General features: G+C 33.0%; 1 protein-coding gene across 2 annotated transcripts in view; it reads right to left on the reverse strand.

Annotated features, from left to right (window-relative positions):
- LOC129227283 (UDP-N-acetylglucosamine transporter-like) overlaps window positions 1-26,265 on the reverse strand; it is a 60,354-nt gene that overhangs the window by 15,355 nt on the left and 18,734 nt on the right. Inside the window, exons 1-3 of one of the 2 annotated variants that reach the window (XM_054861818.1) lie at window positions 12,153-12,288; window positions 6,167-6,353; window positions 2,444-2,598 (exon numbers count right to left, since the gene is read on the reverse strand). In XM_054861818.1, the coding sequence (XP_054717793.1) occupies window positions 2,444-2,598; window positions 6,167-6,353 (342 nt within the window). In that variant the 5' untranslated portion in view covers window positions 12,153-12,288. Of the gene's footprint in view, window positions 1-2,443; window positions 2,599-6,166; window positions 6,354-12,152; window positions 12,289-26,265 lie in introns of those variants that run through there. The other variant, XM_054861819.1, reaches the window with a different exon arrangement.

Consider the following 26,265-nt stretch of genomic DNA (forward strand, 5'->3'; position numbering starts at 1 on the left):
GCACAGTGTATAATAGAGGATGCTTCAATTAAAACAAATTGAGCAAAACAAAATTTTTGCTGAATTATCCACTTGGAAATATGTTTATTAAAACATTTAATAATTAATTCACAAATCTTAAGCTTATATTTCATACAAGGTTGCTTGTATAAAGTGTAGTTTTGGTGCATGTTTGAAAATAAAAATATGAAAATGCAGATTCTCAGTTGCCTGCTAAATGTTTTATGCTGTATGGATACTGCTAACTATAATATTTGTAATAACATTTGAAGTGGGAACGTAAATGTTAATGTTATAAATATTTGTAACAAGGAATAAAAAAAAATTTCTTTTTAGAATTTTAAATAATGTATTTAGTTACATTTTACCCACTTTCTATGACGGTTAAAAAACTTTCAAATAAAAGTTTTTCAAAGGACTGATGTGAAACAATTTTCAAATCAAAATGTTGTATAATCAAAACCGTAACAAATAAGTTTGATTTTTAAGCGCTTAACTTTACTAATGCAAATTTATGCAAACATTAGTTTTAAGGTTCTGAAAAGCTTATCATGTAACTATTAATAAATTACTCTGTAATCATTTTATGCTAAAAACTTTAATTGAATTTGGAACAAAACATACCTTTTAAGTAAAAAATACCTTGCATATCTCCAGTGTAAATGCAATTATCTCCCTTTTATTCAGCATATGAGGCAGGTAGAAGCAAAGAGATGTAAGTGGACATTTTCAAGTTTGGAGTAAAAGTTGCAGTGCTCAGCAAGCTTTTATTGAAATTTCTTTTTAAATCATGCTGTATAGCAGTCCCCCCTCCCCCGCCACTTAAACCAAACCAAATTCAGAGGCACGACAGCCTGTGGGGACCAAGGCCTACTGTGCCCAACTCAGTTTTTCTGACCAAGGGCTACGGGGGTGCTAGGCAGATGTTCCGGTTAGATGGTCAGCCGAACACGGAACCCCCAGAGTTTAGTTCCCAAGCATGCTTGGTACTCATTTTATCGGCCCAATGAAGGGATGAAGAGCTGAGTCGACCATGCCTGACCCGGGGATAGAACCTGTACCTGTGGCGTGGAAGCCCGAAGCACTACCACTGAGCCACTAAGCTTTATAGCAACACTTACCACAGGGCTATTAGCACTATCTCTTGCCCGAAGACAGAGGAGAGTTTCACCTACCATTTGTAATGGTTGTCTCCAAATTTTTTAATTTTGGCCCTTATATTAATTTTTTCACCTTTTATTTGCCCTTCCATGCCTGAGGAGAGAAATGGTTCTCCTCAGTAGATTGCTCCTCAGTAGAAATCAAGAAAGATTAAAAAGCAGAATTTTTTCACATTTTAGGAAAGGGGGGGTTAGTACAGATAACTAAGTTATTATTGTTGTTGTCTTGTGCCAGCTATACTCGATTACAAGCTTACTTGAAAATGGAGAAATAAGTCTTGCCCAAGCGAATGAAATAATTCCTTGCGCCTTGTCCAATATTCAGGTGAAATTATGCTCTTCACTTAAGAAATTGGATTAGTTAGTTAAACCGATGCATTCATAACCTTTTTTAGTCATAATTCCTGTCAATCGTTAAATATTTTCAATTTTACAAGCGAAGCAGCACGGAACTTTACATCCATTTGAATCAAACATGCCAGCCAATAGCAGCTCATAGACATGTGGCGCTCTTCTCTTATTGGCAAAGCAGATAGGGTAGGTAGTTAGTATAATTGTGATGTTTTATCTGTTAAATTTTTTTCTTCTACGTGTCAAGACGTCACTGTCAACTTAAGTTACAACAAGGACAGATACAAGGGAGGGGCGATCGCCCCCTCCTTGAGCCGAGAGACACGAAATTTCTTCATGTATATTTTCAATACTGAAGTTTTAAAACCGTAATTTTACATAATCTTCGATGGTGTTAGAAGAAAGGGAGCTCTTTTCAGGAATTTTTCCGGAATTTAAGTCTTTAAAACGCAATCCTAGCACATCTCTTATTACTCTGGGGATAGGGACAGGAACTTTCTACAGGAATATTTTTGAAATAGAAGTTCCGAAATCTCAATATTACGTACAACCAATATTTTGCAACGCATAAACAATCTTTTTGCATTAAATTGAATAGGAATTAATTGGGACTTTATCAAAACGACTTATCTAGGAAAGACATATAAATCATGCTTTACTGCATTTAAATTAAATCTCAACAGGTATCGCACAAAATTTTGAGGAATTCAAATTTCAATTAAAACCAAATGATTCAAAGAAAAATCAAACTATGTCATAATTGAAATGCAACAAAAAATAATTATAAATATAAAATGGCTTTGTTTTTCTACATGGGGATTTATCTGAACCAAATGGGTATAAATCATAACAATGAAATATATTGACAGCTATATTAATGCAGATAAATGCATAACAGATTTTCACCCAAATTTTAAGAAGGGATTCTTTACCTGATAGGTTGCTGCATCCAAGACAGATAATGCAAGAAATAATAAATTATTTTGTATAGTATATAAGCCAGCTGGCACAACAAGTTTTAGTGTTTCTATTTTTTTCTGCCATATTTCTTTCTGCAGAAGTTTTTTTAAGATACTGTATGACCAACCTTTAAGACAAAATAACGTAAATTAAATTCACAAATAAATTTATGACATAAAAAACAATTTATAGTCAGAGGATGCAAAAGGTTGAAAATCTTAAGCTCAGTAGGAAATTAATTTTCAGCAGGGGAAATATCTGTACCTCAAAGTCAGACTAGCTTAAGCTCAGAAATTGTGATTTTCCATTTATTAGTGCATTGTATGTAGAATCCTAATCTGCATCAAGCCATGTGAATGCAATTCTAAGAAAAAAAATCCTCTGTAATTATTTATCAGTGTTATAAGAGCTTGTATCAAAACCTTTGTATGCAAGACAAATGTTTTCCTTCTCTCCTGTAAAGTAACGATCATGTGACTTATGTTAGCCTGGCTCTGAGGTAAAGAAGTGTATTTGATGTTGGCATGCTTCCTAAAAACAAGTATCACATTCAAAATATCTGTTTTTTTTTTCTTTACAGTTCAAAAACCTAATTTCAAGGTTAAAAAAAAAAAAAAACTTTGTGGAACGAAAATCATTAGCAAAAAGAGATTTTTAGCGAAGGACATCTTCAATTCATTAAAAACTTTATTTCAAATTTATTAACAGCGCATTTCTACATTAATTTTAACACTGGATATTTCAAAACGTGACAAGAAAAGTTTTAAATTAAGAAATTAAAAGATTTTGAATAAATGTCGATTCTATCAATCTATTGAATTTGCGAGCAAATTTGAGAGGAATATTACAAATAACGAATTTTTACTAAATGCAGGTATTATTGATAAGGTGATTTAAATTTCATTTATTCACATGCTCTTACCATGTGAATAAAAATACTGTATGATAAACATCAGAAAACCATGTTATTCAACAAAAAATTTATTCAAGTAACAAACTATTAAGAAAAGTTTAAAAAATTGGGAGACATACTAAATAAGTGGAAAAATAATAAAAAATGGGGAAAATACAGTATAAAGCAGGAAATTAGTTGCAAAGAGCTTGTAAAATGCAAATAAGTAGGCAATTCTTTAATAAGTAATAGTAGTAAATAATATTAAAGTAAATATATATCAAAAAGGAAAAAAGTACAAAAATAAAAAAAATTCTCATTTAGGTTGTACAGATTAATTTTAGCAATGCATTATTCATCATACATTTGATTATACATTTTTTTAAGTAAAGTTAAAAAAAACTATTGCTTATAAATTTATCAGCATCCTAAAATTGAGTTCTTATACTATGACTACGTACTTTGAGTATGAAGCTGCAAATATTTTTACAGACAAATTTTTAGTAACTTTTAAACTTTTAAACTATGTCTTATGTTCTTGTTAAACTTCACAAATAGCTTTACAGATTCTTCTTTTTCTTACGTACTTTACTTTCTTTTCAATATGTATATTTTATATGTGGAATATCTAGTACAGAGTTAGAGTAGAGCTATTGACCATACAACAGTTTCTAACAAATAAAAACAACTACCTAGCTGAGCACTAGTGATTCATTATCAGTCATAGCCCTCTCTTCTTAAACTATAAAATAACAGAGCCCTCAACTAGCAGGACAGCCGCAAGCCAAGTCAGGCCCCCATCACTTTCATCATCGAACGCCCACCACACAGCCTTACATTCTACATTTTACACTATTCCAATTCCAAGTCTGGGCCCCTAATTTCCAACTAGGCTGACATACCCTCTCAGGGACCCTGCCATTATGACAGTTCACTGAATCTTAAAGATGAGTAATGAAAAGAGAGATGCTTACACTAAAATATTTTTCTTCTCCATCTATTCATATACAATGAAACCTGTGTAAGTTGACTACTTGCAGTGCACTACTTTAGCAGTCAACTTAAACAGGTGGTCAACTTATAGAGGTAAATTGCATGATATAGATCTAATTCTGTGCCTGAAAATAGCGGTCAACTTAGACAGGTGGTCAACTTTACAGGTTTTACTGTACTAGGAAAATGTTTGATGTTAAGTCCTTTAGAAGTGGGAATTAAAAGAAATAGCAAAGACAAGGTTGCCAACAGCTCCGCAAAAATAGCAAACTGCGCAGCTACATTTTGCTCCACATTTCCCGACAGAGCGTTTTCAAGCATGACATAGTGTTTAAAAGTGTTTTCCGTGTTCATGCTAGTGCTTAAAATGATTATCAAAGATCAAAAATAATATTAATAAGTAATTTTAGTTTTTTTTTTTATTGCATTTTATGCAAAATATTGAGCTGCTTCACAAAATTTAAAAATGCTCCTCAAAATCACCAGAAATTCTCTCTCCAAGGTTGGCAACCCTGGCAAAGAGGGTAGTGAATTAATACACATAGAGGCCTGTTAAAACAAGAAATACAAAATGTTTACGACAATTTACAGGGGTCGATCCAGAGTTTTATTTTTAGATCGGAGTTGTGTGAAAAAAAAAATTAAAACTTATATCTTTTTTTTGTGTAAAAAAGAACTAGTTTTTTAGGCATTTTTCTTTAAAAATATTTTGAGAAAAAAAATTCAGCCAGACCCAAATTTATATTTTACAGATATTTTGCTTTCAGACGAATCAATTGCACTTAAGGGTCATTCTACAGAAAACATAACTTTTGAACGCAAATATTTTTCAATTTCGAAACATTTTTTTTTTTTTATTCTTACATGAAAGTGTTACCTACTAGAAGTAAACATAAAATGGCCCAACTAAGTTCTAATTATTTTACTCACAAATAAAAAAAAAATTTAAAAATGCCTTGTTCAGGGAAATAAAAAAAAAGAAAAAAAATTAAAATTTAAAAATCAAGGCCAATTTATTATTAAAGTAGTAATTTTGTTAATTGTGCAAACAATGAGCTATTTTAATGATCAGTGGGAATCTAATATTAAGCTCTCTTAATTAAATTACAGCTTAATTAGCAGTTATCCTTTTAGTTCAAATGTCTGTTAAACAATAGTATTTTGTAAATTTGAGAATAAACTGGCAGTTTATAATTGTGGTAGACTGTCTAAGAGTTATATATTTCCCCCCTCCCTTTATTTTCACCTCAGAAAATTTGATGGCGTAACTTGCACCATAATCCCCTCCTATGGGCAACTCTGTAGTGAAGGAAACACAAAGCGGACCCAATTTGCGTCTGAATAGACCCTTGAAGGATAAACTTTGGATAGGAATACTGCAAATAGTAGCCAACTTAAACAGATTACAGTTAAACAAAGTGGAGCCAATTAGTGTCGGAATCGATCCTTGAAGGATAAACTTTGGATAAGAATGCTGCAAATAGTAGTCAACTTAAACAGATTACAGTTAACATGAACCGAATTTTTACTCATACAAATAACAGCTACGAAAAATAAATTGAATTGGGTTACCAGGATAGTTTGGTATCCTGGTGGTTATAAACTTTGTTATGGTTCCAAAGTTTTTTTTCTTTTCTTTTTTTTTTTTGTTATTTTGAATGGTCTTGTTAACTCGTGTCATCAATGTGTCAAGTTAACAAGATTTCACTGCAACAATAGTCAACTAAAGACAATTTCTAGAAAAATAAAGTGTAACTATTTCATTAACTTTTATATATTTCCAAATTAAAATGAGCCTGAATTAACTCACCACATTCATAGCTTGTCATAACAAGACAGCAAAAAATTTTCAGGATTTCAGAAACTACTATAGTAGTTGAAGCTAAGTATCTTGGGCCAGATTGAGGTACAGTTCTCGAGTATCTTAGAACCAAAACCATTGCAGTGGTTTGCAAAATCAAAACAGTAAGAGAAACATACTTGGCATGACGAATCATCTGGAAAAGAAAAAGAATACGACACAAGTCATCCCAAAAAGAAAATACTATTATCTGATTCAGTCTTATGTATATCATCATAGTAAGTTAAATATATAAAGGGGGGGGACGTGTGGTCTCAGAGACCACTCTACTTTCAAATTTTTCAAAAATCGAGTAATTGAGATACATTCCTGTAATTTCCCTTAAATGTTCCTTGCATCTTTATTAGAGCGAATATTTTTTTTTTTTTTTTAAATTTTGAATTTCCTTTTCAGTGGAAATTTAACCAAAGCCTTGCAATTTTTTAAAGAGAAATCATATGCTGCAGTAAATAATTTACTACTGGTAATAAAAATGAGTCTATTATCAATTAATGATTTAATTTTTTGTTGTTTAATTTAGAGAACATTTTGATAAGAGAAAAATGATTAGATCACGTTACAGGAAATTCTTGACAACCCTTTAACTACTAGTATTTTGTGCCATATTTTCAGGAATAATTCATCCCTCATTGTTCCTAAAACATCATTATGTAACTATTGCCAACATTTCAAACAACTATCAACCTAATGTAGACTATTTTGCATCTCTTCCGCATAACACAGATAAGATAAATGAACCTATCTCTGCAGTTGGGCAATTCCATGAAAAGTGAAACCAGTAGGTCAAAATTTCAGTTGCAGTTATTTTGCTACATTATATATCATTGTAAAGCTTAAAATGTGTATTTTCAGAATATTGCACTGATTTTTTAAAAAAAAGTTAAATAATAATTTTTTTCTTCAGTTAGAAGTATGATATTCGGGTCTTCATAACAACCAGAAAAAAAAAATACCACAGTTTCAAATGCTTATTTCTAATAGCAAAATGAAAATAAACAAAAGTAATTGCAGTACTACAGTTTAAACTATTAACATTACTATAATAACATGCATTTATTTTATTTTTCGCAAAATGAAATCAGGTAATTTAAATTTTAAAAAAATGAAATTTAATATTATGCCCGTAACAAAAATTTAGCAAAAGTTGTCATTACTTCCTAAAAGAATCAAAATTAAAAGAAATCCTTCTTTGTCTTTTTAGCAATTCATCAGAGTAATTGTTTACCATAGTTCATAACATTACAATTTCTTTAGTTTTTTTAAAAAATGGTGTTACAGATGTAACATTTTTTGTTTCAGACGTAACAAAAAGCAGTACGTTACGGTCGTAACACATGTATACTTCCAATTATATAGAAAAAAAGTACTGAATAGGCAATTAAAATATAGCATATGACATGTAATATGATATAACAAACTTCTGATACTCTGATTGTCAAATTTTCATAAGTGTTAATGAATATTTAATTATATATTTTTTTAATTATTGAAATACACATGAGTTCCTCCCAAGGTAAGATTTTTTGTCCTCCAAATCATGCAATAAATTCAATTGGTGTTAATAATTCTACACTAGCAATTAATGCTTAATAACTTGCATAAAAATATTCTGAGGGGGGGGGGGGAGTTCCTTAATTTCTCAAACTTTGCTATATCAATGCACTTTATTTAAAGAGTAAAAAATATATATCTAGAAATGTATATATGTGCGCATGACACAAAAAATTGTGTTCTCCAAGTAAATTTTAGTGAAAATTACACTTATCAGGGTCATTCCATACAGATTCAACGGATGACTGAGCTCGACCATTTTTAATTTTTTTGAAACTCATATCCCAAAAAGATGCATATGAATGATGTTTAAAACCACTTTTATTTTTTCTCTAACCTTAACCCTTGATTTTTTAGGGGTCATCAAAAGTGATTTTTGCAGTCAAAAATGGGACTTTTAGACCTTTGCATTTTGGCCAAAATATATTTGAATTACATTTATGGCAGTTAATTTTACGGTTTGATGTTAAAGTGCGTAAGATGATAGTCTTACATGCTGAGTTACGTGGCTGTAACTTAATAATTAAAATAATGGCAACAGGTTAAAGTTCAAGGTCAAATGTAAAATTTTTACTCATTTCAACGGGGGATAACTCACGTAGGGGACGGAAACACAAAATCAAATACGGAAAAAACTAATCACTGGAATCATGCTAATAAGAATATGTAACTGTTGCTGTGTGTTTGCTTACACTTTATTGGTTACAGCCCCTCAAAGATCAGAAAAATGACAAAAAATGACATTTTTAGACCCTTGTAAAACAAAAGGGGATGGAATTAAAAATAAAATTTCTTGGCCAATTGAATATTAAATTCAAGTACTATACATGTTATATATATTGTTTTGTGTATTTGGTTTGTAAAAAAGATACAGGTCTTAGAAATTGGGCAATTTTGCTAGTTAATTTAAGCACTAAAACAGAAATAAAAAGCATGAAAACTTCATTGCACTTTCTGAAATGGCCTACATAATATATTAAACTAAAAATAACAAATTTAAAGTATAAAAATACTATTTTAATTTGATAACTTAGAAATATTTGGACATGAATGAGTAGTTCATACTTGATTGACAATTTAATTAGTTAATTTCTAGACTATCTACACACACAAATTTTCAATACACACAAACATATGCTCTGTATATTAACATATCTATATTGCCTCAAACATATGCAAAAACATTATATATACGAAATTTAAATTTTAAAAAATGCGTTTTTTATGTCTTGTTTCAGTGTAGTTTTGAAAAAATGAACTCGCCTAGTAGTCCTATAGTTGTAATGGTGACTCAAGTATATAGCGTTTTGGAATGCTTTGCCAAGGCACATTCATAATTTGATACTTTGAAAATATACTAGGAGCAAGACAATGACAGGGGTTCTAAATTTAGTGATCAACACAAGCTATGTAATAACTTTTTTGACAACAATGGGCATTTTCTTTTGATAGTCTTTTTAGTAACACACTATTCTTCATACCTATTGCTAGGGGACAATAATTTTACAGCGATAATATTTAAATACGGTGGCATAAATTAGTGATTAAATGTTGTATTGGGAATTTTATTTGCAGAGTCAAACCTTTAAGCTATCAATCATGTATAAACTACTCATTTACGACAAATAAATACCTTTGTGCAGAAAGAGAAAACGTCAAAAAAAAAAGCACAAATTGCCAATTACAGCAGACACGTGTTTCGGCGTTACAAGGAACGCCTTTTTCAGTGCAAAAAGTAATGAGCTTATAGATGTTTGATGTTGTTTTTTCTCACTTTACTCATTTATGCAAAAATATTTCTAAGTTATCAAATTAAAATAATTATTTTTATACTTAAAATATCTTTTTCCAGTATAATATATTACATAGAGCACGCTATATGTAATTTAAGAAAGTGCAATGAAGTTTTCACACTTTTTATTTAACTGTTTTAGTGTGGAATTAACTAGCAAAATTGCTCAATTTCAAAGACCTGTATCTTTTTTAAAAACCAAATACACAAAACAATATATATAACATGTATAGTACTTGAATGGAATATTCAATTGGCCAAGAAATTTTATTTTTAATTCCATCCCCTTTTGGTTTACAGGGGTCTAAAAATGTCATTTTTCTCAATTTTCTGATATTTGAGGAGCTGTAATTTCTAAAAGGGTAAACATGCACACAATTACAGCTATATTTTCTCATTAGTGTGACTTCAGTGATTAGTTTTTGCCGTATTTCACTTTGTGTTTTTATCCCCTAAGCGAGTTATGACCCTTTGAAATGAGTAAAAATTTTACATTTTGACCTTGAACTTTGGCCTGCTGCCATTATTTTAATTATTAATTACAGCTACATAACTCAGTGCGTGAGACTATTATCTTATTTACTTTAACATCAAAATGTAAAATGTTCTGCCATGGTTGTTATTCAATTAGATTTGGGCCAAAATGCAAAGGTCTAAAAGTCCCATTTTTGACTAAGAAAATGACTTTTGATGACCTCTAAAAAATCAAGGGTTAAGGTTAGAGAAAAAATAAAAGTAGTTTTAAACATCATTCATATGCATCTTTTTGGGATATCAGTTTCAAAAAAATTAAAAATGGTCGAGCACACTCATCCGTTGAATCTGTATGGAAAATGACCCGTCATTTAAAATGATGAAATCCAAAGCATTTTTGTTTAATTTTCATTATGAAGTTTTTTTTTCAAATTTATATTACATATATTAATTACAATTTTTCTCTTCAAACTTTTATCATTCTGACAGCATAGTCAAATTGATATTACTTCTTTATTAAAAATTAACTTAGAGATAAGAATTCGTCATGTTGTTTAATAGTTTAATCCAAAGCTACTGCATTACTTTATTGTCATTTGCTCTCAACAAAAAATTACCTGATATTTAAAGTACTTTTTCATTGATGAATTGAATATTTTATAGTTTTAAAACTTAAATTTAAAAACATAATTAGATTGGATTTAAAAGAGCTAAATATTAAACTAGCTACATTTGATCCTCAGATAAAGCACATCTATTTTTGAAGCAAGATTAAGATTTATTTATGCAAATGTTGGGCAAAATGTATTTTTCCGATGAGTTTCAACCTTTTTTTTTCCCATCCTTAGCAAAAACGTGTCGATTCTATTAACAAGAGATCGAAATCAAAGGCAACTGTTAAACTTTAAAAGAAGTTGGACAGTTAATAAGTTAGGTGAGAGATAAAGAAAAGCATTAAAAACTCTCAAACTTTTTCTTTTGCTTAATTTCTCCTTGGATAATTTTACTTTTTATGAGGCACCAATATATTTTTTATATTTATTTGATGGTGGTAAATGCAAGGGGGGCTGCTCCCTACCTCCCCAAAGCTTTGAAAACTATCAATTCATAACTTGAAGCATCAAAATAATGTGTTAATCTAGATCATTGCACTCTCTTAACAGAAATTATTAGTATGTATAAGCTTTTATTTGCTTTGTGCAATTAGCATATCAGACACGTTACATCCGTAACAAATATATTAATTTCTATCATAAATTTTACAAACAATATCCATGAAAACTTTATGGTTTTAGAAAGCTTGAAATCTTTAGAACAAGTTTTTCAAAGAAAATTTTAGAAATCTATGAATAATTCACAGGAATATTTGCAATTGTATGACAATGTATATATTTTGCTGTTTTAGTTTTTGTTACTTTTTGTAATCAAGCAATCTGCACCCAAATTTTTGATAGCATAAATAACACCAAACTATACAACAAGAAACAAAATTGCAGCTTTTTATGAAACCAAATTGAAATTATGTGTATTTCAAGTTTGTGATTGTTACGTCCGTAACGGTGGAATTGCACAGTACTAACATTAATAGCCATGTCGACTACTGCAAAAATTGTAACACTGAAGGGCAGGTGTGGTCTCCCGGACCGATTCCAAAGAATGTAATGAAACTTAAACCAGATGCAATTGCCAAACGATACTGATAAGTAAAGGTAACAAAACAAAAAGTTATTGCCCAATAGCTTTTTGTTGGAAAAAGCATTAAATCGGACTGAAAATGAAATAAGGGTGGTGGGATGAACTTTTGTGTGGTCTGTGAGGCTGCACGTCCCCTGTTAGGGGTTAAAAGTGATATTGCATTATTATTGAGGTGTTGAAGTATTCAAGTTGCTTTAAACCAAGTTGAATTTAAGTTTAATTAATTTGGAGTTTAAGTGTGTCTTAAGACTTAGGAATGGAATTGAACGAAAATTATCTCAGGCCTTTTCACCCTAAAACTCAGATTTTATCCTATTTCGCAGCAAATAAGAAAGAAAGCAAAGAAAGAGAAAAATATTATCATTAAATGTAGATACTTCAATTGTGCTAATGGAAAATTTTTAATAATACAATAAAATTCACCTTGAATGCATGAAATGCTGGGAAAATGCTGCTATTATAAGTTGAAGGACTCACGGAAAATGATTATCTATGGTACAATTTAATAAAGATAAAGCTTGACAACAGAAAATAAAATTTCATTTTTGATTAAGTTAAATTACTTTTTTGCTTTTTTAAGCAAAGTATTAGAGCATGCCAGAGCTCAAATCAATGGAGATAGTATCTCCATGCCTCGAAACAGGAGATAGGAGTTCGCTCCATAAATTAGATAACATTAATCAAACACACACATAAGGCGACGTAAACAAAAAACTAACAAGTCTTAATACCGAGCTCATATTTCAGTACAGTCACGGTTAAGTAATTGCCATTTGGTTATTTATTTTACTTTACTAAAGGTCTGACGGCGCAACTCGCTGAAAACCTGAATGTTCAATGATGCAACACAAAGGTTGCGTTCGGCGAAACTCACCGGTAGACCGTTAAGTAACTGGTTACTAACCGAAGCGTTCTATGATCAACCGGTTAACCACAGCAGTTACCATTCTAAGCAGTTGATTGGTTGATTTGAGCACGTGATCATTAGCTGTCACGTGATTAACTAACTAGTCGCTACCGGTCGTGCTCGTCGAACGTAAGCAAAATTGAATTTTTTCATGGGTCCTCCCTCGGAAAGTTTTCGAAATTTATCGAAGAATTTAGAAGAAGTTTGAGAAGATCTTCATTTTTCAACGATGTTGGCAGAGAGGGATGCTCTCCCAGAAATGTTCAAAGTTAGCTTTAAAATGAAGTTTTTAGAGGATCTTCGGTAATGTTCATGGAAGGAAAAAATCTCGGGCGCTCCCTTAGTATTTTCCGTAACTGAAATTCCAGAAATGCAATTTTGGAAGATCTTCAATGATGTTATGAAGGAGTTCGGTTGCGCTAACCCGGAAAATGTTTTGAAATTGAAGCTCTAAACAGAGATTTTAGACATATTTGATGTTATTAAATTGAGAAGTGGTTGAATCCCCGGCAAATTTTATAAATTGAGATCCTAAAAACAAAATTTTAGACAATAATTAATGATGAATTGGCGTATGTTTCTCACAGGTTTAGGTTGGACGTTTTTCGGGGGGATTGGAGCGCTATCCATGAAGCTTTTCGGAATGGAAGTCCTAAATATGTAATTGTAAGCCATTTTTCAAGATGGGGCTTGGGAACTCCTTTCCGGAATTCTTTCAAAATCAGTTTTAAAAACGCTCTTCTAGGCTTATTTTGGTAGCCTGAAGTGAAGGGATAAGTTTCGGGGATTTCTCCCCCTTTCCTTTCTTTGCTATGTCCATATCTTCTTTTTTATTTCAATTATTGATAAAAATATTACGGAAACCCATAATGACATTTTAAATTTCCAGCTTGACATTTCTAATTGTTTAAAATACGAGCGTTTGCGGTCTCAGTAAAAACACTTTTAATGTTTTAGACTGATGTGATACCTTTTAGTGATACGGGAGTTGTTCTCGCAAAGGTTTCAGCAGAAAGATCGGTCGTTAATTGGCCAAAATTATTTCTAAATAATATTATGAGTTTGAATTAATTGCTTTAACGATTTTTCCGATGAAAACTAGTTATATTAGAGCTAGAAAAAAAAAAGAGACAATCCCCAATGCGCCCCCTCTCTCTCTCTTTTAAAAGAAGAGAAGAATTTTTCATGCATAGCGCATTTTTTGGGACTGCTTAATATATACTTTTACACTGCAGTGGCGTATCTGAGAGAAGTGAGGGACGGCTTTTCGTTCCGGATAATCCTTCTTTCTCGAAAATGTGGTGGTATTTTAGTTCTCCATGGGAAAAGAAATATTTTGAGACATCATTCAACTAAGATACAATATGTTTTACAAGTTAGAGGGAGAGAAAACTTCTTGTATTTTGAAGCTCCATTATAATTTTCGTAAATGTTCCTAGTGTAAGTCCCCAAAAACTCCTACCCTAACATTAACGAAGGTCGGTCAAAATAACATTTTGAAGCTTCAATTTAGAAACGTTTCCTGAGAGAGAGATGAGGGACTTGAATCTCTCCTTCCCGTAACATCACATCAAATCGTCTAAAACTGTGTTTTTCGAACTATAATTTCGAAATTACTGGGGGAGAACCTCCCGTAGCACTTCTCTGAAATAGTCAAAGGTAATCTACAATTACGTCTTTAGGAAATCAATTGCAAAATTTCCTGCAGGAGGGAACCCGAAATTCTCCTTTAGCTCCACCTAACATTATCAAAGACCTTCTAAAGCATCGTCGATTTTACAACTTTCGAGACTTTTCTAGGGGATAAATCCCCCTTCGTCTGTGTGAATATTTTACTTACGATTAGATTCTAAGAATAAGCCAGAAGAAGCCACTACAAGTCACGGAACTGTACTTGATGCAGTCTTCACAAGATTTTTAGATAACATACAATGCAAAAATTGCGTTGCTTATTATAGCTACCATAAGCCAATTGTTACTTTCATAGGATTAAATAATGATAATAATTTAAAAGTATGAAAGTTATCACTTCTGCCGAGCGTGACGCACATTTTTTTTGAGCAATCACGATTGCTTATTGCTTTCATTTGACTGCTTTGATGTCCTATCATTTTATTTTCCCACCGCCACCCTCCGCACCATCACCGTGGACTGGCCGTCTCACGATGCTGCTCCTATAGTGAAAGTAGTCTCCAGGTTGCGTCAATATCCTACACTTACACGCATACATACACGCACGTGCAAACAAACACATCCCAGTAAGCAAAATATCTTGCCTCAGTATTGCATAAAGGTTGACATGCAAGAAAAATCATCTTGCATTAATACTGCCTCAATGTTGTTATGTTACTCCCTTTATGCTGTCAGCAGGCTGCCACAATATTGACTGACAAGGTGTATGCAGCATAATATCAGGAAAATATCAAGGTAGGCTGCTTTTGTAACATTGCATACGTATTGATATGACAGGATAATATCAAGATGCTGTCATGACAGCATGAAATCAAGGTCTAGGCAAGATGATCTTGCTTTTGTAATCTTGCATACGTATTGATATGACAGGATAATATCAAGATGTTGTCATGACAGCATGAAATCAAGGTCTAGGCAAGATGATCTTGCTTTTGTAATATTGCATACGTATTGGTATGACAGGAAAATATCAGGATACATTGACATGACAGTATGAAATCAGCACGTTTGCAAGGTGTTTTATCCATTTATTTATTTGTATTATTTTCACTTCAAACTCGAGAATTAAATTTCATTCTTTAATTATTTCTATTATTCTTCAAGATAGTTTTCTAGTCTGAGAATATTTTCTTAAAGCTGACATCTGATCGGAAATTCATATAAAGATATTAATAGTACTCGCAATTTAATTTAAAAAAATGAAAGTTTCTTCGTTTTGCGTAATACTTGACTTATTTTTTAAATTCTTGCTTCTAATTGTATTATAAAGACATAAAATGCCTATTTAGAAATAATTGCGGAAGTTTTTATAGCACATTTAAGAGTAAAGGTAGCAAAATAATAAATAAATACAATAAAGTACATTTTCAAATGGATGTCAGCATTGAAAATATCCCATGGACAAAACATATGAATTTATCTCAAAGAATAACATAAATAACCATTGAATAAAATTAATCTTACTTGTGAGATTGAAGTGATAATACGAAATTCTGGACTTCATGTCCTTTGTTATTTTCGGCCATTTCTAACATTGATCGCACATCGTCTGCGATATGACTTGTTTAGTACTATATTAATAAACAAATGCAAATATCAGTTATTCATAAGTTATTCCTAAAACAATACTATTCCACACTAATAACTAAGCAACCAACTTAACGAAGCCTAAAAAATGCAAAGCCACGTGCAACTCCTCTGAACCGACTGAATCAATGTGCCAGCAATGCGAGGGACGCTGGGTAGAAAGAACTGTGCGCATGCGCAAGTATCAACGAAGGTCCACCTGCTCTATTGTGTACTAATTACCTTGACGGCGACAGCATGAAATCAATATCATCTTGACGGCATCAACATGTATGCAATGTTGTTATTTTAAGGTAATATCAATATTGATATTTTAAGATGAATGCAATGTTGCATACGTGTTGTTATAGTAATATTGCTTTTTAATCTTTATGCAAGCTTTATGCAGTATGAAACACGTCAATATTGACGCCGTCAGTATAATATCAAGATCTGTCAAGGTTGATGCAAGAAATTTTGCTAGTAGGGATACACACGCATACATACACCTACTCACATACACAAACGCATACATACACCTACACACATACATAAACACATACATACAGCTACACACATACACAAACACATACATACAACTACACACATACACAAACACATACACACACACGCATACATACAGACACCTACACATACACACACACCTACACACAACTACCCACACACTCATGCCTACACACACCATACACATTCCCCCCCCCCCCACCACAAACACTCATACACACAACTGCCCACACACTCATACCTGCACACAGGCACAAACACACACGCCTACATACACACACACACACTCGTGATTGCGAAAAACATAATTTGAATTTCAGATGTCAAAAATCAAATTAATTTTTAATTTTTTAAAATTTATTTTTATTCCTGGAGCCTCCGGATGTGAGGTGGGAGTCTGAGGGGGGGGGAGGTATTGATGTGGGTGGTGCAGGCATAAAGGTGGGGCAGAGCTTGTTCGTGAGATTTTGAATTTCATTGTCAATGTCAGAAAAAGACTCAAGCTTGAGGTTTCTGTGGACTTTTCCATGTAGAAGGTTAATGGTTCCAGAGATTATCTCGAACATATAATCAGACAAAAATCCGCTCTCTATCTCTATAATTTTAGTATAGATATAGATTTTGCCTTTTATTCAAATTGACTTTGGTTTAAATTGTTTGACATCGAACAACAATCATATTTTTTCTGCTGGTGTTCTCCTTGTCATCACAGATTTTTTTTTTCTTTAATGTTGCCTTGAAGCAACAGCATTTAAAAGTTGACACAAAATTTAAAATTGTTACAAACAATTCTCTCAGTTCAGGAGCGGAGTCAGAAGTTACATGCATTAAATAAGGTGAGTTTCCTAGTTTTGCCGTCCTCTATAAGATCGAGTTCCTATACATGCTGTTTGATAGGTTTGCAGGACTTGTCCATTAGGTGTCAAAAGACTTTGGAAAGATGTTGGACGACGAAAATGTTCTTCCCGTATATACTTGACTACTTGAGCAAAATATTTAAAACACAAATAAGCTTAATATTAACTAAATTAATATTGCACTGCATAATAGAAGGTCTCAATCAATACTTAAAATAAGAACTTTGTTTTTATAATACAAAAAATAATTTTTGACTTTCAACAATTATTACAGTAGGAGTATCAATTTTTGATAATTGCCTACATTATCATACGCTTTAACATTCGGCGGTATTTTTTTCCTGACTGGAATAGACCTTATGTGCAACTACATAGTTCAAATATTACCAGATAGGTGTCGCTAAACACAGAGTAAATATTTCACCTTTTCACTTTGCCCCACATTCCCCTACAATGTAGTGTTGCTCTGAGAGCTTTCGAAATAACGACATCATTCTGCATTTTATGTGTGCACAAAATAAATCACAGTTTACCAATGTCTCTTATAGCTACCAGTTCTAATCATTCTACATTGCTTATAAATACTCCTGTTCACTATGCATTCGTAAGTGGTGGTTTCAAATATCCTTCCATTCACGCGAGGTTCTCTTTACGTGTGAAAGGGAGACTAAAATCATAAGTCAGTTTTAGGCGTATGTCCACGTAGGACAGGACGACCTATGAGAAGTAGAGATCTAACGGTAAAGAACAGGACGACATAGCCTGTATTTCGTTTCAAACACTAGTAATGATGTTATTATATGGTAAGATGCAATTAGTCCAAAAAACGGCGTAGCTTCAACATCCAAAGTAAAAGGTTTCCCCCAACTCTAAATCGTTCTAAATAGTCCACATATTGTTTGATAAAGAGTTACAACCTTTTAAGCATCGGGTTTGGGGGTAGGGGTAGGGTTTGGAGAAGTTGGAAAATAAGTAGTTTTATCAGTTTTTGAGAAATAGTTAGAAAACTCTGCCGTTTAGCGTTAAAAGTGCAGTTTTTCAAAATAATCTACATTAATATTATATTGCGAACAAAATGGTCCTGATCATATTCTTGTTAAGTGAACGGTTTCAGAGTTGCGAAGGGTGTAAAAGTAGATTTTTTTTTTTTTTGTTTTTAGATTGTTTGGGGAAAATATTCATTACCGCTAAGGAAACTAATTTTTTGTATGGATTGTGTTTTGTAAAAGCAAATTGCGGTTTGCACCCTCTTTCTTAACAATATTAGTATAGATAAGTTATTCCTCTCTGCAGCACCGTTTCATAAAAACATTTTTTTCAAGCTATAATAACATAAATGACATGTGTGTACAAGAAGAGGAAATGATGAAAGCTGGGTGTGCGATGTAGAAGCTGGTTAGGAGAAATTTTCTTGCCCGTCAGCCACAGCCACCTTAGTCTCATGTGATGATGCTCTGGACTTTGAAACCCGTCGTATTTTTTTTTAAATTACTGGGGGTTCCACGGTACCCCTGGTGACCTCCGTGCATAGGCGGATTTACGGGGGTGCCAGGGGGTGCGCCGCACCCCCAAAATTTTTGGTTGGGTTTTGAAAAAAAATTAGTTTAGTATATTTCACTCAGAAACGAAGTTGGGGGAAAAAATTCATAGCTGCTGTACTAGTAAATTTACTTGAATCCAGTGTATCACTACACGTCACTAGTGCAAGAAAAACATAACTGTGCTCATATTAAGAATTAAAGTAATTTTATCCATTTAAAAAAAAACCTAATAAATAATTTCATGCAAATAAAGAAACTTCTCAAACAATTTATTGTTCAGTGCTGTGTTATTGTATAGAATAATTGCATATTCTGTAATTTGGTATTTATTCGTATATCAATACAAACTCTTCTATTTTAAAACAACAATGGCTAATAAAGTCCAAAAAAAAAAAAAAAACATGGCTATTGCAAGAAACTTGATCAATAAAATCTACACCGAAATCAACCGAAAACCAACAATTTTAAGGTAAATAATCAAAATTTTTTGAAGGAGGACTTCCGGACATTTTGCTGCAGTTGTGCATACAGGGGGGGGGGGGGGGAAGGGGCACAAGACTAATGACCCTCCCCACAAAATGCTGAGTAGATGTTTTTTAAAAAAATATTCTTTATTATTGAAGAGAAGAAAAGATCTCATTTTGGGAAAACGCAGTTATTTTACGGGGAAAAAAAAAGAATGTTGGGAAAAATTCTTAATTTCTATTTCAAAAAGAAATATTGACATATAAATTTTTCAACAGCTTCAGATTGTTGGCGGCGAATTGTGTGCCTTCTCGCACAATATCCTCTTTCTTTCATATCTCCCCCTCCCTTTTTTTTTTGATTTTTTTTCTATTTTGTTTTCATTTTTTCTATTAGTCCTCAAAATGTTTCTTCTCCAAAGCCCTTTCTCCAGTTAAAGTTATTAGAGTACCTCAAATTTTGTTTCTTGGGATTCACTTTCGCAAAATTTTCAAGGAAGATTTTCTAATCACCTAAATACATCGAAAATCGTTTAAAATTGCGTTTTTGGAGCTTCAGTTTTGAAAAACTGCAGTGTCCCTAACGTTACCAAATATGGTCTTACACTCATGTGTTTAAGACTTTAAAATTTTGGAAAATATTCGAACAAGGGCCTCTGACCCCCCTTTCTCTATTATCATCAAAGAGGTGTTAATATTTTGGTTTTGAAAACCACTATTTCGAAATATTTAAGCGGGAGAATCTTTTTTTTTTTTAATACCATGGATTATTGCAGAAGAACTTCAATTTCGAAAATTTTCCAGGGGAGAGTTCTAGAACACCCCGTCCGGTAACAGCATCAAAAATTGTCCTCCGTAGTATTTTTGAAACTTCAATTATGAAAAGCTAAAGAGGTAGCGTGGGGGATAGGGGAGGGGTTACGTATTTCTATCTGCTTTTCAAAAAATCGATTGGAGACAGTCTATGAGTCTCATTCATAACCCAAACTATAAATATGGACTATAATCACATTTATAAGACTAAAATTTCTAAAAATAGCCTTTGAGCCACACGTACCTTTCTTGCCTCTAAAATATCACCAAGAACTGTAAAACTGCGTTTACAAAACTACTATTTCAAATTTTTTCTGGAGCGTGAATCCCATTCCAAACCAGTAGCTAGATTCAAACATTGCTTCTAATATCGACTTTCGTTTAAGACTTTTTCTACAGTTTGAAATGTTAAGAATTGTCCATCCCCTAATCTTACTAAATATGGTTTACATCGCGTTTTTTAGACTTAAAAGTGTGTCCACCCTAAAATTATTTTCTGATTTCGCCACTGCCTTGTTATTCCGGGAATACCCCCCCCCCCTTCTCAGATCCCTGTTATTGTTGCACCCCCAAATATTTCGGCCTAAATCCGCCTATGCCTCCGTGTGCACGCCTCTGGCTGCATTGTTGACAACTTGAAATCCTGATTTTTTAAGACACCTAGATCAATAACTTTTTCTGCCTGACTAATGAATTCTCTCAAAGAATGAAATTTTAGGTCGTCACCCTCGGCAAAATACAGCTCAATCGGTTACTTTCCACGCAATCTTGCAACATTGTGAGCATGAAAGAGCAAGAAAGTCCCCCCCCCCCCTCTCATTTTGGCTGCATTTTTGCTCGACTACGGTAAAGCCAAAAGGAAGGGTTATGATTTTTAAATAAATTTGTTATTATGGCACGGGTAACATATATGTTATAGGCTACATTTTAACCGACTTCAACAATAGCAAGAGACGATTTTTTTTAAATTTTTTTTTTTAGCAGTCTTGTATTTACAAATGTTCCACCGTAGCGCCTGAACTATTTATCCAATTATTATGAATAAAGTTCAATCGATTCGTTATGATGACATGAGTAACATAGGCTACATTTTAACAGACTTCAACAATAGGAGGATTCGATTTTACTTAGTAAATAACGATTTTGACCGATTTTTTTTAACGTGGGTTTTCAATAAATTAATTAATACCCGGCTAAGGTAACAAAAGGTAAGAAAGCAAGTTGGGTGTTGATTAATATTATAGCCTTATTAAGTAAGATCAACCTTTTAAAGTTAAAATTTTCTATCGGGTTGATATAATAGCAATAAATTAGATTTACTATTCTTGTACATCAAACTAAAATGCTTGCTTGCTAAGTGTACTACTCATGCTGTTATTTTGTTGTCCATCACAGGTTAAAACAGAAAATATTAAAATAAAAAAAGTTAAAAAACTGAAACTCGACTACGGCAAAAAACACTAAAATGTAAGAAACAAAGGTGCTGATTGATATCATCGTCTTATTGTTCAAAAAACGTCATTTGATATGTTACATATTCCTATTTATTTAGTTCTATTAAAATCCTCTCAGTTTCACAGAAATAACATTATAATTCAGTTCAAATGCCGTTGTCTTGTCAACTACAGTTTTCTTTTTTCATTTTTTCTTTAAATCAACGCACGAATACGGCATTCAAATTCTTACATTTTAGTGTTTTTTTCCGTAGTCTGGTTTCAGTTTCATGAACTTTTTTTTTTTTCATCTGTGGAGCTCAAAGAACATTCTGCGCAAGGTAGTACATAAATTTTCGCAACAAATAGCAGCGCGATTGCAGTTCTCGCAATTTTGGGCAAGCTCAAGAGAAGCACGATAGCTCTTCGTGGCACTCAGATGGTAAAGAAACCAAACATCGAAAATTACCAAAAGATGTTTCAGACATTCACATATGCTCCATGTAATGTTTTCATCAAGTTTAATTGAATCTTTTGATCAAACTGAGAAAACCAAGGCATTCATGGCCCAGAGACTTGCTGGTCGTCACATTTGTATTGTATTCATTAGCGCAGTCAGAAATACCTTCTGAAGGGGCGTTTTTGATCAAAAATATCTTCTGAAAGTTTTTTTTTTTTTTGATCAAAAACACCTTCTGAAAGTTTTTTTTAAATCAAAAATAACTTCTGAAGGGTTTTTTTAAAGCATAAAACCATTTGGAGGGGTTTGTTTGATCAAAAATACCTTCTGAAAGAAATTTTTTGATCCAAAATACCTTCTGAAGGTTTTTTTGACCTACTGAAAGGGTTTTTTAAAAGCAAAAAACCTTCTGGGGGATTTTTTTGATCAAAAATATTTTCTGAAAGAAATTTTTTGATCAAAAAAACCATCTGAAAGGGGTTTTCCGATTAAAACAGCCCTTTCATATGAATAAACTACTATACGATTTGCATTTTTATTAAAACCAATGGCTCTGGGGGGTGTTTTCACCCCCAAAACTACTCCCCTTCTGATCCACTGATTGTATTGTATATTCTTTCGTCTAAATACATACTGCATTCAAAAGTTAAATGGCACTGAAAAACGAAATGAAATAAAAGATTGTAACTATATTTTCATTAATTACAAAGCAAGCAAAGTATACCTAGTCTTACTTCAAAACCTAAAGGGTGATTTTGTGAAATACCGCTTGCCCCAAATAACTTCCTCCTTATGACTAAATCAAATATATCGAAGCAATCAAAATTAAAGAAGGTATGAAATCTTGGAAGAATCCATTCTTCAAATATTTTAAGAACAAATGAGATGTTTTCTTAAAACTTGGGTATGTTGATAAATTAAAATTGTGCAAATCTTGAGTTATCACATTTTCTTGATGGTTTTAAGGTGAAAAAATATAAAAAATATTTTGGATTCAAGTTAACCTTTGCCACTGCCTTTATATCATTGTAGAAATGCTGTATTATCTTATGTTAGAGTTTAAATGATGGTTAATCTCTCAAAACCCTTGAAATTCTTGGAAGAATTTTAAATATTTTGTGTCGAAAAGTAGAGCTGAATTTTAACATAAAGGTTGTGCGATTACTTTGTCATTATAATTTCAAAGGAATAAGAAAGGGCTACGTGACATTTAACAACCAATCCCAAAGTGGATGGCGATGATAAACAACTTCAAAACAACCAGAGACATCAGGTTTTTGTTACATTGATATAAATAAGCAATCTTCATTGATCTAAACTCTAAAACAAACTTAATTCCCTTTCTTTACTTTTTAGTATGTAAAAATAGGGGTCGGACCCAAACATCCAAAAAAAAAAAAAAAAAAAAGTTCAAACCTGTTGCAAATTGTTTATTACCCTCCCTATAAGAACAGGTAAAAAGACCCACCCCATTGTGCGTCGGGTTTCGGAATAGAGAGCATCTAAAAATTGCTGGTTTTTTTTTTTTGATATTTTTAGGGTAAATTACAAGTGGGAATAATATGTCATGCTAAATTTAAAAGCATTAAATTAAAGGTGTTTGTCCCCCAAGAAGGATGACACAACCCACCAATGCTACAGAGCCCCACTATCCCCGTAAAACGAAGCATTACCCCCCCCCCCCCACATACATTTCAAGTGGAACTATTATTTTATGCGAAGCCAAAGTTAGGAACCATGTGCGTAAAGCCTTCAAGTGTAATGGTGCACCTCCTCCCGAAGCTACAACACGCCGTTATCAAGATCGTTTTTGGAATCGAGATCCTCGGTAAAGTTGTTATTGTTGCAGCTATGTCTAACACAGTTTGTGCATATAATTGAGCACTTCAGTCCACTTTCAGACTTTTCAAACATTCACTATATATCCAATGAACCCTTCGGAGCAAGCACAAGATATGAGGCGCAGAAAGTCTTCTAGAGCAGAAGGCTTGACTGCTGTAATAAGACGCAGATGATATTTCTGTGGTGCTTTCTCTTTCTTTGTACCCATCAAAAATGACACTAGCTTTCTCATACTTACAAGTGACATATACACTGCATTGCTGGCCTATTTCCTTGAAGCTTCCAGATCATTACCGAAAAAAAAAGAAAAATTCTCATCAATTTTCCTGAATGTATACTCCCAGTAATCCACTACGCACAATATGTGTATGCGATCATATACATAACACGTCATAATATGAAAATTTATGAAGCTTGAGGGTAAACGCTATGTGTCTAAAATATCTTTGAGAGCATACGGCCGTATGTGGAGTATTCCTTATGGAAACACCACTGCAAATAATAACATTTTAACGACACAGGATTTCTTTCCTTCTGAAACCAGATTCATCGAATACTGTTGGAGGATCAGAGCAAAACTCGTGCTAGAAGTTTTTAGCAATTTGTTGTTCCATCTGTGCTGTTCATACCATTCGATGTAAAAGATGGTTTGGGTTTACACATCTTTACAGATAGTGACTACTCTCGTAACAGAAGCTAGAGACATAACTACATACCGCCTTTACAAAGAAATGCCACTAAATTTTTTGCATTCCATATCCTTTTATGTTACTACCCCAACGTTAAAGGCCTCATCACATTTCTCCTTATTATCAGCGACAGACTAGTATCGGCAAGCAATACCACTACCCACTTGAGTCAATACCCGTAGAGAGGGAAGAGCAGGATTTAGCATTTTGCTATTGTATTGCTCATTGCTCTCATCAAGAATTCTTCTATTGTTGAATCACTACAGGTTCTGGATCACCTAAATTTGTCACTGCGCTGGATCGTTGGGTAGCTGATGTAACACCTTTATCAAATTTTTTTCATCGCATAATGTAACAAAAGTTTCAGATAGTGTTGCAAGTATAAGTGCGCATATTTAGCATAAATCACATAACCGGCTGCGTAAAAGAGTCTAGGTGTTTGCAAACGAGAACCCCCACCGACTGCAGCACTGCCCGTCTCACTATTGGCAATTTCGGTTTATCCCTCTTACGGTGATGGCAAAAGATTATAGAAAAGTTGAAGCATTAATTAAAAAGAAGGAGGTAAACTTCAGTCAATTTGGACTTTTTTTTTAAATGCTGCACAGGGATTTTGTTTTAGATATCCCTCCAGCGCTCTAAACAATTTAATGACTCCAGTCACAACTAAATTGGCTACTGAGCTCACTTAGATCTTTCTGAATTATCCTTCCGACATTACTATATCCTATTCCGGGCTGATGAGTGCTAAAAAGCACGAAACTGCAGTCCTCGGATGGAATAACTGAGCTGGCGGTGTATTTTTAGTATTTCTGCCTTAGCCCTGGCTTTATGGCGGTAACTTACTACAAAAATTACTATATCATTGTGTGGCATTTTGTACTTCTGAAAAGTTTAAAATCAGTGAAATTTTTTCGTGAACTTCATGCAATCGTTGATTTTAATGCAAATTCGCCCCCCCCCCAAGCGATGGCGCGCCCCTCAAGTGCGAACGGAGACATCCAGAATAAAAGCCCTCAAAAAAGAAAAAAATACCACTTGAAAAAAACTGCCATAAAAATTCCAATGACGCATTCTGCGCCATGCACCCCCCCCCCCCGCCTTTGCACCCAGTTAATTAGAGCATTTTTTCTATGAGAGTTTATTATTTTACTATTATATAGAGTGTGATTTCTGCGAGTTTTGAGTATTTTTTTTTAAGTAATAGAAATTATATTTATTCAAAAAGAGGATTATTTCGCCCCCCCCCCTTTCCCCCAAAACTTGACGCGCAAAGTTCTGGGACTTTTTACCCCTTCTTGCTGGAAGGGAGTAATTTAAAACAGGTTTTCACTTTTTTTTTTTGGATGTTTGGGTTTGGCCATTTTTTGGCCTAATTTTACTGTACTATTTGTGTATTTGGAACAAACGTTAAAAGAAATTCCTTTAAAAGATATATTGCTTTTCCTGAAAAATATAATTCTCGTCTTTCATGTAAACTTTCAATAATGACGAAGGATCACGAATGAAAAATTATTTATGAGTAAGCGAACTTATGTTTGTAGTTACTGATTTAGCTTTAAGATGGCGCAACTGAAAATAGCCTGTGTTGGTAGATTTACTCAATAGACAAATACACAAAAATTATGTTTTCAGAATTTGTGCCGTTAAAATTAATATCTTTATCATTCAACCGTCAAGACAATGCTCCTTTCACACCTGAATCAAAAAATACTTATTCTATTTCCCAGATGATCCAAAATAAGTT

Source organism: Uloborus diversus, chromosome 8 (assembly GCF_026930045.1).
Source record: "Uloborus diversus isolate 005 chromosome 8, Udiv.v.3.1, whole genome shotgun sequence".
NCBI classification, from domain to species: Eukaryota; Metazoa; Arthropoda; class Arachnida; order Araneae; family Uloboridae; genus Uloborus; species Uloborus diversus.